Genomic DNA, 18,851 nt, shown 5'->3' with positions numbered 1-18,851 from the left:
GAGGTTCGAGTTCAGGGTGTATCTCAGTGCACAGAGGTGAGGCAGAAGGAAGAGAGGTTCGAGTTCAGGGTGAATCTCAGTGCACAGAGGTGAGGCAGAAGGAAGAGAGGTTCGAGTTCAGGGTGAATCTCAGTGCACAGAGGTGAGGCAGAAGGAAGAGAGGTTCGAGTTCAGGGTGTATCTCAGTGCACAGAGGTGAGGCAGAAGGAAGAGAGGTTCGAGTTCAGGGTGTATCTCAGTGCACAGAGGTGAGGCAGCAGGAATAGTAGGGAAGAAATGAAAGATTGCAAATAAGACAAGATGATGACCAGAATATGGAAAAGGGAACTTAATGAAGTCAAAAAGTGCAAATACCAGTCCATTGGCTTAGACCAAAAGCAAAAGTTAAACAGAGTAAGGCCCAGGAAACCAAAGGATCATCAATATGGCAGTTAGAAGTCTCCCAGAAGGAGGCTTTAAGTATTTTAGTTGTATGTAAGAAATGACTTTCTTCATTTTGTTTGTGAAATGTTATCTCACAGCGTAGCATGTGTATTTAATGTGCATATAAAATGTGCATATTGCACACTTTGCTGCGCTGTAACCAAATTGTGAGCGAAAATGTTTGCCAAGGGTTTGGGCATATTACAACTATTCAATGAATATGGCCGGATGTCTCACACAGAAATGACATTTTTGCTGTTTAATAAAAATGCCCCTAAATGTTAATTGGAAAACCCCACTTTAATTTCTTAAACACTCGGAATCACTAGTTACATAAGCAAGAATTTGCTGCATTTATTCAGTAACTATGGTGACCATGAATCAAAAAAGTAATCTATGCTGATGCATTTGCATTTAAAAAATGGATCACTTTTTCTAAAACACAACATATTTATTATGAGTATTTCTATTCTTGTAGACTTTAGCCCGTGCTGCCGCAGTATTCTGCATGAAACAAATGACTTACATCACCTTTTAGGCGACAGAGAAAACCGACACAGAAAACTGTCAAGAAAAAGTAAAGCAAGCTGCACATTTCTGTGTACATAGATCAGCATTAACATGCACATATAACCCTGAGCTCATACCACATGCTCCATAAATCCTGTCGCAGACATACATACAGTATATTTCAGCATCAGTTGCGACAAACAAATACTTTGCTATAGAAATTTGGTGGTGATACATTGAGTCCTATAAGTAGCAAGAACTCATTAATAACGGAGACAAATTTCATTTTAGTGCTCTACGTTGTTTAACCCCGTGCCCTAGGATGTAGCTAATATGTCACCATGTGCGCTCCATTGCAGAATAGCTATGTTCCCCCCAAAATGCTTGTTTTCTTAGGGGAGATGGCGTCCTGACACAATCTGTACTGATGGCGGACGGAAGGGGGATGATTCCTCTCCTTCCATTCCGTAATCAATAATGGAGCAGTCACGTGATCGTGGTACCGGAACGGCCGTAGCACTCTGGCCCCTTGGCCCCTCTGGCACTTAGAGAGTTAAAAAGGTGTACTGGTTGGCTGAGCAGTACGGAAACACTTGCAAAAATAGGAGTTCGTTACTACAGTAAAAGCAGCTTTTTATTACAATTCTTATTAGCAAGAAACCATCTGAGACGATCCCAAAAACAAAATTTCAAAACGAGTTGCAACTATGTCAAGAATAAAATCTGTCACCGTTACAAAAAAACACCTGTTACAATGAAATATACGTATCATGATTTCGACATTCAGTTGTTCATTTTCATATCTTCCTTAGAATGAAAAATACTTTGTAAACCATTCTGGGCGCTTGGGATCTTGATCTTTCATTTCCGCCTTTGAGGATATGGTGTCATGAGTCCTCCTTGAAAAGAAAAAAAGTATTAATTTCATTTAAATATTATGTCTATTCCTGATATTTTGCTCAATGGATTTACTAAATGGAGCTAAACAGTAACTAGCACTCCTTCACTTGAGTATATTTCAAGCCGACAACCCCCCCCCACCCCCACCCAACAGGTAAGATTTTCAGGATATCCCTGCTTCAGCACAGGTGGCTCACTCAGTCTCTGCTTCAGCACTGGTGGCTCAATCAGAGGCTCAGCTAAAGACTGAGCCTCTGATTGAGCTACCTGTGCTGAAACTGGGATAGTCTGAAAACTTGACCTGTTGGGGGGCTTGAGGACCTGAGTTGAGCACCCCTGCCTTAAAGGCTCTTATTGAATGTGCTGTTAAACTGTCTTCCACGTTCATATTGGCTTCCCTAAAGTGCAGGCCCTAAAGTGCAGGGCCTAAAGTGCAGGCCCTAAAGTGCAGGGCCTAAAGTGCAGGCCCTAAAGTGCAGGGCCTAAAGTGCAGGGCCTAAAGTGCAGGCCCTAAAGTGCAGGCCCTAAAGTGCAGGGCCTAAAGTGCAGGCCCTAAAGTGCAGGCCCTAAATCTATGTTCCATTCTAAAAAAAAATCGTACCACTTACAATTTTTGTTGAATTAAAAAAACATACAGGAAAGAGGCAGCTAAGAATATTGCAAAACCAGAAAACATGCAATAAAATCATCACTACGGAAGGTGCCAGGTGGGTATATTGATTTATAATATACCTGGCATAAATCGATATTGAGCGCTGAATATATACAGCCCCTAAAAAATGAGCACAGGCCAATGACGTACGGTGTAAGTCGCGAGGGCCCCCGGGTGCCACTCTTCTTGACGTACAACGTACGTCATTAGGTCACTGAAGGGGTTAACCATGTGCGCAAAACTTTTTCCTGGAACAACTTTGGCTGCCCCTTCACTGTTTATTGAAAAGGGTAAAGGGGGCATCGGCTCTTTCTTGTATTTATTTTTTTTATTTATAAAATGTTTTGCCGGGACATAATTAATTGAGTTACCCCTCGTTTTTTAGTACTGTATGTCCTAGGCACAAAGTTATGATGACAATACTCTACATGGTTACATTAAATGAACAGAGGTTATACAGTCAGGTTACAGACATTTCATGAACAGTTAGATAATATATGATTATGGGTGTATGAAGCTTAAATATTATGAAGATTAAAATGTGGGACAGTTGAAGTTTAATATTGAATAGGGCCCTAAAACAGCCTTTGCATCCTGTGTCTTTTAGTACCAATAAACAGCATCAAGGTATACAGAACAGATTATGCCTTGTGTGCATCAGCTTGCAATTTGGAGAGTTTGAACAGAAAAAATTAGACAGGAGTTAAAAGATGCACATATTTATTATAGTGTGTACTGTATACAGGCATACCCCGGTTTAAGGACACTCACTTTAAGTACACTCGCGAGTAAGTACATATCGCCCAATAGGCAAACGGCAGCTCACGCATGCGCCTGTCAGCACGTCCTGAACAGCAATACCGGCTCCCTACCTGTACCAAAGCTGTGCGCAAGCGGGGAGACTATAGAGCCTGTTACAAACGCGTTATTTACATCAGTTATGAACGTATATGATGATTGCAGTACAGTACATGCATCGATAAGTGGGGAAAAGGTAGTGCTTCACTTTAAGTACATTTTCGCTTTACATACATGCTCCGGTCCCATTGCGTACGTTAATATGGGGTATGCCTGTAATAGTTTGCTTTTCATCTTTTTTCTCTGCTTTTCTCTTAAGTTCATATTTTACATTTTTGTGTCAAATACAGAGACTGAATATACATTTGAAAATCTTTTACCTAAAGAATGAAATTATATTTTTGTAAAAAAAAATTTTTTAAGTGAAACTTCTTTGCTGGCACCTACAGAGTGTTGATAGGAAAAATCCCTTGTGTTGTAACAAAATTCCCTAACGGAAGTGACGTCACTGCTGGCAGAAGAGGCCATCAGTGACATCGGGGGAGGGAGAGGAAAGACACTGACACACACACACATACACACACACTGACTGACTGACACACACACACATACACACACACAGACTAACACACACAGACACAAACACACACTGACTGACACACACACACACACACACACACACACACACACACACACACACACACACACACACACACACAAAGAGATACACAGACACAAAGAGATACACAGACACACACTGACTGACACTCATACACACAATGACTGACACTCATAAACACAATGACTGACAGACACACATGCACTGACTGACACACTGACACACACACACACACACACACACACACTGACAGACACACACACACACACACACACACACACACACACACACACACACACACACACACACACACACACACACACACACACACACACACACACACACACTGACTGTGACTGACTGACTGACACACACACACACACACACACACACACACACACACACACACACACACACACACACAGACTGACACACACACACTAACTGACACGCACACACACACACAAAGAATTCACAGTTATTATAAATATAGAAGTGCAAATAGCTAAAACACACGTTCTAAGTCAAACTTCGTTGCGTTTTGGCACTGAAATTGTGTTTTGATTTTTAATTAAAAACATCACCATCACAAATTTAATTTATTAGACAAAATAGAGACAAAAGACAAAGACGTTTCACTTAGAATGTGCGTACTTGGCACACACACTTTTTTTCTCAAAACTTAGCACTTTGTTTATTTTTATTTTTTTAAATCATAACACATTCCATTGCACAGTATATAGGGGGTACTATACAACATCAGTACAAAACAATTAAACAAAAATTCAACACTGACATGCACTTGTACAGTTTATACAGACAGTGACGTAGCTAAACATGCCGGGCCCCTGGACAAAATTTTGCGCATGCGCAATCAGCACGTGCTGGCTGCGCATGCGCGATCTCTATACCGGCTGCTAGAGCGCATGCGCGATCGGCACTTGCCGAATAGGCCCCCAAGAATGTGACCCCACGGGCTTTGCCCGGGCTATAACTATGCCCCAGGGTACAGATGGGATCATGAGTTTGGCAAGCTCACTCATTACAAACAGGCTTCTTTCATATTGGCATGGGTAACTCTGCTAATAACAATATGGCCAACCATGAACCACACAGAAAGCCTCATAATGCTTAAGATAAATATCACAAAAATTGTAACAGTTAAAAGCTGAATTTTTTCAAAGTGTAGTACTCTACAATTTGTGGAAACAAAAATCAGAGTGCGAACAAAGATTAGAATTTGGGTGCAAGACGGTATTAAGAATTTTCATAACTTTTATTTAGGTTTTTTCATTGATTCCCTTACTTTTCTGTTATTGGATAATTATGTAATTTTCTGAAATATGTCAAATTTACTTTAAAAGGTGTGGCACTGTGAAACAAAAAATGTTACCTACATTATACAGTATGAGTAAGAGCGGCATGCTGCCTGTACATTAACAAACAACATACAGAACCCCAGCAAGCTCTTTTTGGAAACCCCTGAGCCCCCACAAAATATATATATGTATATAAGTGTCAAAAAGGAGAGCTATTGAGCGTGGCAAATGTATACAACAAGCGACAGAGAAGCCCAATACTACATCCAATATGACAAAAATACACAGTAAAATACTTATATATTCTCTTGAAAAATGGTCATTTAGTTTAACCCCGTGGCTCACAGGCTTACAATACATTTGCCACGCTCAATAGCTCTCCTTTTTGACACTTATATACATATATATTTTGTGGGGGCTCGGGGGTTCCCAAAAAGAGCTTGCTGGGGTTCTGTGTGTTGTTTGTTAACTTATTTTCAGCTGTCTCAGCTGTTGGAGGTTAGTGGCTCCTCCTTCCCTGGTTTTAAGCCCGCCCCTCCCCACTTCCCAAGTCAGCAGGTTCCTTTTACTGGATATAGATCCAATGTGGACTTTCTCAGTCCTAATAGAGGAAAATGAGAATTGTAATCCTAGTAGAGGTATAATAGTATTTTATCTGGTAGTGTTAGGACCTGTGAACAGGTTCTGCCTTTTCGTGACTCACAGGCTTACAATGCTTTGGCCAAAGTGTTAAACGATATGACCCTTTTTCAAGAGAATATACAAGTATTTTACTGTGTATTTTTGTCATATTGGATGTAGCATTGGGCTTCTCTGTCGCTTGCCTGTACATTATCAAGCAAAAGACACCAGTCTTGATGTATAAAATACAGAGTTGCAGACATAAAATAGAGTTTGCTGTGGTAAAGAGTCTCAGTCCACCAGAAAAGAGTTACCTACTGAGATTTAAAAGTTGTTTGTTTCATTCACCATTAAACACATTGTTGCAAAACATGTTAGCGTTAGTATAGTACCACAAAAAGCATGTATGCAAAACACATGCCCCGGACGAAGCCGACGGCGAAACTAGTAGGGTGGAGTACGTGGAGTACGAGGTAGTGCCATGGAGGACGAACAATGACGACTGGAGATATCCTGTGACTATCTGTTTGAGATCTTGTGAGACGCGAGTAGAACTCTCACTCTCACGTGACATGGAAGTGTTTGGTGCCACGGAGGTACCGGCAGAGAAGGATGCGGGACGTCTGAATAGCTGAGTACTTTCTAGTGACATTACAAGCCCTGTGTGTACGGAGATACCGTCATAGCGGGACGTTTTCTCTTGGAGCGGTTCATGATTGCCGCAGGACACAGTCGATGTGCAGAGTTTTCCCTGTGGAATATATCTTTTTATGGTTATAGCTCAATAAATCTTCTGTACGTGAGTACACTCTTTTCACTTTTTTTTTCCTTATCATATTGCCATTATTTGTTCTGAGAACCCAGCTGAATCTATGAGATCAGAGGAAGTTTTCTATATACGAGAAGGATCTTTCCTGATGGAGCCCAGCGTTTGCATTTCTATAGAGGAACCAAAGCCGAACCTGATGGAGTGGACCCTCTCCAACAATATATTCAGCTAAGATTACCTACTCTGCTTGATTTAAAGTGTTATGCTGTAAGTGTATTCATATACAGCAGGGATTATCTATTTATGCTATACAGAGTACACTATGCTCTGCTTTTGTCTCTCTCCTATAGGTAATTTTCCAGCGCTACATTGACTTTTCTCTCTGGGTGAGAGTTTGGGCCAGCTGCAGGGAGAGCTTAATTCATTTAGTCTAGATAGTTAATGACATTTGTGTATCCTGTGGTTTTAGTGTTTATCACTTTGCGCAATTCTGCTTTTCTTGCCATATGCAAAACACATTCTTGAATACATCAGCGGAAAAAAAATTACAATATTAAAACCAATAGCACTTAAAGTGCATTATTAGTTAAAATAGATACATACCTGTTTGGACGAATAACATCTAGGAGTTGTGCATGTTGTTTAAAGTGATGACCAAGTTTCACACTGTGATCTAAACTTGGCGAGTTTCTTATTGGATTCATTACATTCTTGGACATCAAGTCCTGATTCAGAAAGGTCTTCTCATACGCAGCCAGGTTTGGGACACTAATAACACGAGTGGGTGCCTCACCAAATTTCTTTTTCTGTTTTCAAAAGAATATACTTTGTTAGGTTTTATAATAACGATATCCACACATATTAAATACTTTAATTCTGGTGAAGGTAGAAGGCTTCGTTGTCTATTTCCCCAATAAAATGTAAACACAATGCTTTATGATCGGGAAAAGTGAGATGGCGCTAAATAAAACCTTTTGGCAGACATTCAAATGATATATTAAAGACCGTTAGTAAATTTTATTCAATTAGATAATTAGTGCACTGTAAGTAAAACAAATTCAGCACGTACTTATATCCCATTAAAATTAGTACAAAGTGATAATTAGACATGATAAATACCAAGTATTCAGTACAGAGTGAGTATAAAAATCAATTTATCCTTCCCTTGAAGGCCTCATATATATATATATAAGAAGGGATTTGGTGGTCCCTCTTTTCAGGCTGCAGAGTCTCTGAAGGACAGTGTTTTTTGGATTGGACTTTCACTTGTATTGTATATTTTACATATATTCTTTTTTGTGGTTTTATTGGTTTATTTAAATTTTATTTTTTCATAATGTATATATTGTTTACTTTTATTATACATGGTTATTGCTAAACATCTTAAATTGTTTATTTAGTATCCTCACATTACAGTCCTGTGTCAGTTGGGATTTGGTAAGGCGCTAATACTCATTCATTTTCTTGTTTTATATATATATATATATATATATATATATATATATATATATATATATATATACAGTATATAGTCCAAAAAGAAAAAAAATAACATTATAGTGTAGTATTTGTTGTATGGTATAGTATTCCTGGGCCTTACTCTGTTTAACCTCTGCTTTTGTTCTCAGCCAATGGACTGGTTCCAGTACACTATTTGCACTGTTTGACTTCATTAAGTTCCCTTTTCCATATTCTGGTCATCTTGTCTTATTTGCAATCTTTCATTCCCTCCCTACTATTCCTTCTGCCTCACCTCTGTGTACTGAGATTCACCCTGAACTCGAACCTAAGTCACATAGCTGTTGCGGCCACCTCCTTACCTGCCGCCCTCCTACTCCTTCTGAAATGCAGCATCAAATGACGCCGCAGACATCACACGGCGTCTCCTTGCCATGGCAATGCGATGGCGCAGCGTCAAATGACGTCATGATGTTGCGTTTCCATGGCAACGCGATGCCGTGCGACTTCGCCGTGACTTCCACGGCATCATTTGAGATGGGGCTGGAAGCAAGGAGGCATCGCAGCAGCTAAGTGCCTAGGGACGCGGATAAATCCGCCGCTGGCTGTGTGTACCATTCACTTGAAGAAGAAACCTATGAGTTTTCAAAAGCTCTACACTCTATAATTCCATCTAAGAAGAACTCTCATGTTGGCGAAAAGATACACAGTTCCAACATAACAATGAATCTACACCTACAGCACAGGGAGTTACTAAGGCTTACCTTTAATGTGGGTGTTAAACTTACTGCATTAGGGTTGCAAGAAAATGATCTACTTCTGTGTGTTTCTGAATGTATTGGCATAGGATCCACATGTTCACATTTTTGTACTTCCTGATAACAAAAAATATATATACTTATAAAATGACATATATTTTGTTCATTTTGTTTCAGGAAGCTGAATGATTTCTTATTCAGATAAAATACATTTCCTTGAGGACCCAAAGTTAAGAAGCAAAAAGTAGAGTGTGAGGGCCGCTGAAGTACAGTACATGTAATAAACATGGTAGTGGAAGAAGTATTGTACTGCGAGAGCATGGTATACTGTAGTTCAAGAGATCCAAGAAAAAAATCTAATATATCTCATAATTGATGAATGATATAGTTGTGTAACTTCAGTTACTCCACTTATTCATCAATGAGATATAGTTTATTATACAGTATGTATACACAGCCCTAATACTGAGCAATTTGTTTCCCAACCTCAGGTCCTCAAGGAAATATGTCTTAGTTGAATTCAGCATTCTAAACAAAATCAATAAAAATAACAATGAGCATTTAACATTGTTGTTAGTTTAAAAGTTCTCCCCTATTTTGTCAACTAAACAAAACAAGAACAGACAGAATTTGTAACTTGTGGCATAAAAAAAAATATGATTTATTATTGAAAGATCCCTCATTAATACATGGCATTTACATTAGCATATGCAAATGTGTGCTATAGAGCAAATTACTAAACTTATCTGTGAAACAATTACATTCTACATGCATCTATGCCTATGATGACTAATAAAAGTAGAAGATAATAGAGTATTTTGGAAGTATTTTTGTATTCCTCTCTCTGTGAAATTATATAAGGAAGAATAGTAGACAAATCACAAATAAATGAGCTAATTATTCTTTGATGCTGAGAAAATGGAAACAAAATAATGGCCAGAATTGGATACCTTTCATTATAATATATGCATCTTTTAAGGCCTCCTTAGATCTTTTTATTGCAACTCCCCAGACTGGAAGCTTATCTACATTGTGCAGAATAGATGCAAAGTGCATTGGCACATTAACAAACATTGTCCATTAACACCAACCTTGCCTTGATACATGGGCTTTTTATTGTAAAAGCTTCTTAAATGAACAGGGAAAATCCAATATTTTTACTTTAAATACTGTTGCAAAAGCAATTGTGTCTATAAATTAGACTCACCAAAAGCTGTTTAATAACTTGATCTTTTTCAGTTAATTTATCCTGTAAGCAATTTAGAAGCTGCACATCTTCTGGTTCAGGCTGTTGTATTGCCTTATCTTCTATTTCTTTCAGTCTATATTTAGAAAAGAACACAGTCACGTGATAATCCGATTAGAGTATTTAATGTCATACAATAAAGACAACATCTAAAACTCCACATACTGTATATCCAAAAGGCTTTATTTACATGTAATACTCTCCAAAACACAGATAATCTTACAAACTAAATATATCAAAACCGACACTCAAGATTTGTAAAATGCTCTATCCCCAGTTTCAATAGACTTTAATTTGAGGTTTTCTGCATTGCTTACATAGAACACACACAGTAAGACGTTAAGAGAGTACAAAAAAAAAATCCTTATTTCCTAATGAAATTGGCACAGTACAAAACATAAAATGTATTGTTTGTACAGTTAAGCCCCTCTCTGTTCAATATGCAGAGAGGAATATTTAATCTCCTTTAAATGAATGGTAATCAATTATTTCCCAGCATTTGGAAAATGGATTGACAGCATATTTAATAGGGTCCTTGAGTATTTATGTCAATCAATTCACTGTTAACAATCATGTTCTATATATATTTATTTTCCAGGTGTATACATTGGTTCACTGCGTTCGAACAGATCATTATTTTAGCAAGCCTTCAAATATTTCAGATATGAAGTTTGATGGCACTTACTCGGCTTCTAGGGACACTATCTTTGCCTGAAGAAATGCCTGCGCACTGCTGAAATCAGACACCATGGTTTGGATTTCCTTCTGATGACTTTGTCTCATTGATTCTAATTCTGCTTTCTGCTTCTTTTTTAGTTCATCTTGAAACCTTGTAATACATGTTAAGATATCCGCAAACATACAGTATTTAATTACATAACCGAAAAGGTTACACAACGGCAACATCATTTCAACACAATCAGCAGGGAATAAACACACATTAAGGATCAGAATGACATACTCTCTTCATGTTTAAGATTGAGATTTTATCGATTTGTTTGTGCAAAACTTTAGAGACTGTATAATTCAGGAATATAATACATAGTAAGAACATGGCTGCAATCGTACAACAATTGTAAGTATTAATATTGTTTTTGATCTCGTCTATTTCTGAGATTTCAGACTGAGGTTATTGCGAAAAAGAAGTGATCTCCGCTGTACAGTAACGGGAAGAAACCTGAGTCCATACCCATCATTTCCACGGGCCGGGCCACTGACAAAGGGGACACTGGGTCCGGAAGAGGAAGGGACCAGGCAAACTAAGCCCACAGGGTCCCTCCTTCCTAGTCCCTTAACGTCCGGCCGCCCCCCTCAACCTCCTTCCCCCATCACTTTCTGTTCAACAAAAAGTTGTCTTACTCCTGATTCGCCCCATTGTAAGTGATTAAAGTGTGGACAGGGATTCTGGATAATTACATGCAAATGAACACAATGAATGTGCACCTTTATAGCATCCTATCCATTTTATTGAATGTTTCCCTGGAATTTTTTATTGCCTGGGGTACTATAAGTACCGAATAAAAAAAATCCACTTGTATACAGCAGCTTTGTTCTTTTTAACCTACAGTATGCAAGACTTGCAACTGCACTCTAACGTATCTTTTCTCGTACAATGGGGAGGGACCTTTACTATGTTTGCAACGTCCAACAGTTTCAAAATGCAAAATAAGTAACCAAGTCAAAAATGATAAAAAGGCTGGGTTTTTTTTTGTTGCAGGTTTCAGCTCTGCACTTGCTCAGCCTGGACTTGGATGTAGTGTAACTAGCTGGTAAAAAGGAACATGCTAAATATACAGAAATATTATTATCATCATTTATTTGTAAAAGCGCCAACATATTTTACAGCACAGTACAAGGGAGGGTACAGAGATTTGCTAATTACATAAACAGAGTTACTGAACGTACTGTACAAATACAAATAAGGACAGACATATACAAAAAGATAATAAGAGCCCTGTGCGTGAGAAGTTACAATCTAGCAGATCCATGCTTAACCTTTGAATGTTTATCAACCTTCCATTGGCTGGCCACCTGCATGGGCCTTAGACTGTTGATAAATATTTTGGGGATACCTTCCCCCTTCTCCAGACAGTGGGGCTTTAAAATTGCCTTTACTGGCTGCAATTTCCAGCAGCAAATATAACTCAGATTGTGAGAAGCAAACCGAGTTTGCAATTTATCAAAAAAAATATCACTTGTGAGCACATGAACATGTCTTAGGCCTGGGACATAGTAAGCGCTTAGGTGCTGCTGCTCGCTCTTGCTTGCTGCCGCTCGCTCTACCAGGAGCTTTTTGCTGTCCTGGCAGAGGAGACAGCAAGCGCGCTTGGGAGGCGGGTATCACTGTGTGTGTGTCACTTGGTAGCTGTCAGTGTGTGTGTGTGTGTGTGTGTGTGTCACTTGGTAGCTGTCAGTGTGTGTGTGTGTGTGTGTCACTTTGAAGTGGTCTGTGTGTTTGTGTGTCACTGGGGAACCTGTGTGTGTGTGTATATGTGTGTGTGTGTATATTATATAATATTTTAAAAATTAAAAAAAAAGACATGTTGTGAGAATAAATAATTTATTAACATTGTGCAACTTTGATAAATATATTCACGCGCGCACACACACACACGCACACGCACACGCACACACATGCACACACACGCACATGCACACACACACACACATGCACACACACACACACACACACATACACATACATACACACACACACACACACACACACACACACCTCTGTGCTGCCTCTGTCTGGTAGTGCCGGACCGGCTGCAGACCCATTGGATGGGAGCGGTCACGTGACCGCTCCTCCTCTTCCCCGAGCGGCAAATTTCAAACTTGCCTGTCTCGGGGAAGTTTCTCAGCCTCCCCACGCATCAGCAAGCATGCGGAGGGATAAACTATAGCCGCGCTGATAACAGATGCAGGGGCTTTGTGCATCTGTTCAGCACGGCTCAGCCCGGCTCAGTGACGCTGAGTGCACTATGTCCTGGGCCTTAGACAGATCTGCAACTCTGCTTTTCATCATTATCTCTTAGCACACAGTGCTTCCACTGCAGCCATGGATTCTGGGAAATGACATGCAAATGAGAACCCAGCGTCACCTTTTACTTCATTTCCAATTTAACACGGACCTTATAAGAATACGTCTGCCGTATTAAACTGCTTTTCAGCATAGAACCCCTCCCCCCCCCACTTTGTGCACCGCTAGTTTAGAAGAACTGTGAACGACAGCAAGATCCTGGGCTGTCAGCCTCAAAGAAAACCGTAACATTCTTGAAATATCCCCTTTGCATCACAGAGAGAGGTGACAAACAGGGCTATATTAAATATAAGAAAGTATGGGTCCGACAGCCATTTATAAGGGTAACAAATAGATATCTTTCACTGTTGCGATTAGACAAATGAAATCATACCACACACTTCATAAGTAAGAGGTGCAAAAGACAGACAGCTGTATCTCCTGCAAAATAGACGTTAGGCTGTCAAATTTACATGCAGGTGTGTATGTGGAGAACACAGACACCACCGTGTAGATAGCGTCTGTCTAAGTATTGGGAAAATGAAGTTATGAGTGTTTCTATATTCAGTCAGGCTTTAATAATTGGCAAAAGAGCAGTTTTTGCTTTCAAGGCGTAAATGTCAACCAAGTAGCTGATCTACGACAAAGGTGGGCTTATGTTGTTTCAATGGGGAAAAAATAGTACATAAGTCTCACTGAGGCAATATGAAAATCAGAATTCAACAAGAGGTGTGTTTTGGAATCAGACACATCATTCCTATGCCGTGACCTCTCTTGGAATAACCTATGACATATGGTAATGTACTGTATAAGAATTTCTGTTTATGTTTTATCCATTTATTTTAAGAAATTGGTCTGCAGTGGTTAGACCTCCCGGGTGGGTAGCTGGGGGGGTGTAGGTGGGGGCAGGAATGTGGAGGGGGGTGTTAAATCCTTAATTACTATAGTGGTTAATAAATGCTAAGGTGATTAAGGGGCTACAGGCTAGAAGCCAGTTTTTTTTTATTTTACTGTTGGTGCCACGGAAGAGGATGAGGAGGAACATAGCCTTCATCCTGGCAGGGGTAAGTACAACTTTTATTTACTACTAGCTGATATACCCGGTGTTGCCCGTGATGTAATGTTCTGGCTCCCCCATCCTCCCTCTCAACTCCCTTCCCCCCCTCTTCACAGCTGTTCAGGCTTCCCCCCCTTCTCTCCTGACTCCCTCCCCCCCTCTCTCCTGACTCCCTCTCCCCCCTCTCTCCTGACTCCTTCCACCCCCCCTCTATCCTGACTCCCTCCCCCCCTCTCTCCTGACTCCCTCCCCCCCCCTCTCCTGACTCCCTCCCCCTCTCTCCTGACTCCCTCCCCCTCTCTCCTGACTCCCCCCATCTCTCCTGACTCCCTCCCCCCCCTCTCCTGACTCCCTCCCCCCCCTCTCCTGACTCCCTCCCCCCCCTCTCCTGACTCCCGACTGACTCCCCCCCCTCTCTCCTGACTGAATAGCACCCCCCTCTCTCCTGACTGAATACCACCCCCCGCCTGTCCGCTGTGCGCCGCCATCTTACCCACTCAGCGCCGCGAGGCAGGTGAAGGAGGAAGGGGGTCCTTCCGGGCGCCACCATCTTAGCCACTCGGCGCCATGAGGCAGCTGCAGGAGGAAGGGGGTCCTTCCGGGAGCCGCCATCTTACCCCCACTCGGCGCAGCTAGGCAGCTGCAGGAGGAAGGCTGCCTGCCCACTGCCTGTCCCCCTGCCGGGGAGGGAGGGAAGTGAGCGCCGGGGAGGGAAGTGAGCACCGGGGAGGGAGGGAAGTGAGCGCCGGGGAGGGAAGTGAGCGCCGGGGAGGGAGGGAAGTGAGTGCCGGGGAGGGAGGGAAGTGAGCGCCGGGGAGGAAGAGAAGTGAGCGTTTGCGGCTGGGGCAGGAGGGCCACGCACGTGAGGGTGAGTGTGATGGGGGGAGAGGACAGAGAGAGAGAGTGTGTGTGTGTGTGTCGCCGAGGGGGAAGAGAGTGGCAGTTGGGTGACGTCAGAGCCACCAATCTGATTGGCCAGAGGCTGAGGACCAATCAGATTCACCGCAGCTAGCACTAACCTTTCGATTTTATATATTAAGATTCGTTGGCTGGTTAATGTTTTATTTTTAACGGACAAATGTGCTATTATCCAGATCTGGATAATAGGTCTTTTGTCTGTTACTTTGTAACCGTGACATTTTAAAGGTGCAGGAGATACTGGCACACTGTACCAGGGCTTGTAACTCGGGAAGCAAGGGTTCCCCAGGCCTGAAACTAATGCGGATAAGCTCTGGAGACCTTCTGCTTCAATACTTTGTAATTAAAATAAAATAATAGCAGCGTGATCGCCTGTTAGAGATGCGCAGAGAGAGGGACTGCTTTAAGCTGCTCTCACTGCGCAGCTCTTCTAGACTGATGCAGCCCGGTAGGATTAACACCGCGGGAGTCCCATTCAGAAGCACGGACCACCGCTGTGTTAATCCTGATGGGCAATTCCCTCCCTGCTCTGCACTTGGCTGTGAGCAATCCACGTTTGGTCGCAGTTCACAAACACATGTTGCGGGGCAGGATGGAAATGAAGCTGGCTACATCTGTACATTTTCGGACGCATTTTGCTACAACATATTTTTTTGTGTTAAGTGCATAGTTTTTCTTTAATAAACAGGGACCTTAGACTCTGCAAATGTGATATTTGATATTTCTTGGGTGGTGGGAGTGGTTATTATTGCAACCGAGTAAATTAAAAACAATGAATTGTAGTACCAGAAAAATATGAACAAACTGTGTTTTGTACTAACCAAAAACTGGTACATATTTATTAATAAGTATGGAAAAGTTTATTCTAGCACAACACTGAAGTACCTGTAAATGTTGGACAAAACCCTACAACCATAATTACCAATATACGGTATTACTGTTCAGTTACTATATTCACAAAATGAATATGGACCACAATAATTATTATATGGGGTGAATATGAACTACATTATGCATATTTTAGGAATATTTATATATCTTGCATTATAAAAATAAACTAATATTCAATTCACAAACATCAAACAACTCAGTACCTACCTTATTTGTTGGGTGTCCTTCTCCTGTACACCTAAAGCCTCTTGCTTCAATACTGATGTCTCTTTGCTAAGAAGTTCGGCTGAACCCTTTAGAAGTGAATTCTCCTTCTCCAGCCTACACATTTCTTTTTGACATTTATCCAGTTCATTATTTAGCTTTTTGACCAGATTCTGGGAACTTTCTTCCTAAGAATAAGAACAGCACTATTAATTAGTATGTTTACATAAGAATAATCAATAAAGGGAATTAAAGAAAACAAAAGGAGAATGAAAAATAGTAACTTAAAGCAGCAGTACACTATCTATAAATATATAATCTATATGTTTTTACTTATTTGAAGCAGGAGCGGTCCCCCTGTTCCTGATATACGAGCACCGGGCAAGGATACCATATGCAAAATGGCCACGGTATCAGGCTGACTCTAGCAGCCAAATGAAAGTTGCAATGTCCTAGGGAGATGACGTTGCAATGTTCTATGTGTGACCATGTGGCTATATTTGGAGTTTGTTTGTGTCAATGATCAGCATGGAAAGAACTTGAGATCTGTGAGGTCCTCGGGAAGTTGGGGTAACACAGATCAGCGCCCGGTGGCTGGTTAAATAAAAATAAACAATATGGGGGAGTGTTGATTTAGTGGAAACTCTTAGCTAATTTCTTCATCACCCTTCATAAATAAATATAGACAGCACTATATTTTGGAGAGATAAAGTCTCCTTACATAAATTCTGTTGACACAAAAATACAGTATGTTACAAATGTTGCTCATAATAATGCATTTTGTAAACGTTTTTAATGAAGAAGACAATAAATAGATTATATAGCTGAACCCCGCTATAACATGGTTTACGGGGTCCACATAATGAGACTGCGTTATAACTGGGATCGCGAAATGGCCGCCGCGCAATGACTTACCCGGCATCTGCAGCTCTCTCCTATCTGCAGCTCTCTCCACTCCCTGCTTCATCAGGCTAACCACGTGCGCGACACACATTTTTTTTTATAACATTCAATGCTTTATTGCTAATGGAGACACACACACACCTCCCCCCTACACTAATACATTTAGCATACCATGCAGGAATCAAACCCATGACATTTCATACACTGGTAGCGATTCTATACCTGCTACACCATAGGATTGGTGTGATGTCATTGAGTGTGCGCGTGTGTGTGTGTTGCGCCGCGCACATGGGCAGCCTGATGAAGCAGGGATAGGAGAGAGCTCGAGATGCCGGGTAAGTCCTCGCGCGGCGGCCATTTCGCTGCAAAAATAAAAATTGGAGATCTTTTTAAATCAGGAGCCACACTCAGTCCGCGTTATATGCGGATCCGCGTTGTAGCGGATTGAGCTATAACGGGGTTGAGCTATATTTCAACTAATTAGGGTCAACTCAAAGACTGATGGAATTTGCTATGCCTTTTCCAAATGTTCTCTGTTTACTTTATGGTCTTCCACTGCTATAATGTGTCCGCATAGATTGGAATAGCACATAATTTATGTAACTAATAGATTGTGGACCTCATTTAGTAAACAGTGCAACTCTAAAAGACCACCTCCAGCACAGCTTAGTGAACATGGCCCTTTACAGTCTATTCCAGTGAATGGACAAATGTGTCTTTCAGGCATGGATGGTGTGTTATGGGGTAACACCACTTTTTAAAAAGGGCCTCTGTGGCGCATTTACTTAAATGGGACCAAAAGGTGTCTTGTAAACTACCACTTCTCAGTAAAGATGGTCCTATATTTAACACGATATACAGAGTGCTGAGGATCAAAGCAGCTCATCCTCTAACTGCTTCAAAAACCACTCCTTAAATTGTTAACCAATGACAGTGGAGCAAAACGGGTTGAAAGCACAGTGATGCAAGAGTGACACACTGTCAAAGCGGTGGAATTTGTGTCTTTCTATTGGAGCAATGTTGCTCTAATTGTGACTCTGGAGACATATCCCATCAGATTTTCTCTTTCTTTGATAAATTTGATGCTTTTTTTGCACTCGTTTTGCCCCGGATTTGCAACTGGGAAACTTTGATTAACAGACCCTAGAGAGATTTTTTATGATAAAATGCTGCTGGAATATTGCACAATGGAATGTATACATAGTACACACAAGAACCTGTATGTTCTTGGGTGTACTATTCATTATTATATCCTGGTAGAAGCACCATACTCCACAGCAACATTGTTTTCAGATCGCTAGCTGAGCAGAGCTTTCAGCCTTCCTTTCCCCCTCCCCCACAGGTATAACATGAAATGTATACATCCTTACCATTTGCTTCTTTATTCCTTGTAGGTTTTTCAGTTCAATTACGAGTTCTTCCGCGTGCTTTTTGTGACTTGTGCAAGATACGTGCTCATCTGAGAGTTCCTTCTTTAGGGACTCTACCAATAAAATCAGAGAAATTAGGAAAAATGATGACAAACAAACATGTATATTTTTATTTGCTTTATTGCTTTATTTGTGGACCTTGATCCACAAAGGTCAATTAATGAATTATCGAGACGTTAACTGAAGTTAAAGTATCGTTAAGTGCTAATTGGGACCTTCAATGTTCAGTAACGATGTGTTAGGTGCTGTTTTCAGCCATAACAAGCCATTGTGAAACTAAAACGGAGATTAGTGCTAATGATATTCAAAAGAGGTGTTCCATCTAACAATACATATCCACAGAGCTCTGTTAT

The 18,851-nt window shown here is 40.8% G+C and overlaps 1 protein-coding gene across 5 annotated transcripts in view; it reads right to left on the bottom strand.

The window, feature by feature from the left end:
* Positions 1–774: 774 nt before the first annotated feature.
* FAM184B (family with sequence similarity 184 member B) overlaps positions 775–18,851 on the bottom strand; it is a 67,909-nt gene continuing 49,832 nt past the window's right edge. For 3 of the 5 annotated variants that reach the window (XM_075568869.1, XM_075568860.1, XM_075568888.1), the window contains 7 exons: positions 18,439–18,551; positions 16,169–16,353; positions 10,759–10,902; positions 10,035–10,149; positions 8,834–8,944; positions 7,215–7,417; positions 777–1,832 (listed from right to left, as the gene is read on the bottom strand). In XM_075568869.1, the coding sequence (XP_075424984.1) occupies positions 1,742–1,832; positions 7,215–7,417; positions 8,834–8,944; positions 10,035–10,149; positions 10,759–10,902; positions 16,169–16,353; positions 18,439–18,551 (962 nt within the window). In that variant the 3' untranslated portion in view covers positions 777–1,741. Of the gene's footprint in view, positions 1,833–7,214; positions 7,418–8,833; positions 8,945–10,034; positions 10,150–10,758; positions 10,903–16,168; positions 16,354–18,438; positions 18,552–18,851 lie in introns of all 5 variants that reach the window. The other 2 variants (XM_075568879.1, XM_075568898.1) reach the window with 2 other exon arrangements.

This window comes from Ascaphus truei, chromosome 1 (assembly GCF_040206685.1).
Source record: "Ascaphus truei isolate aAscTru1 chromosome 1, aAscTru1.hap1, whole genome shotgun sequence".
Taxonomy (NCBI): domain Eukaryota; kingdom Metazoa; phylum Chordata; class Amphibia; order Anura; family Ascaphidae; genus Ascaphus; species Ascaphus truei.
This window is presented reverse-complemented; position numbering and strand designations above follow the sequence as displayed.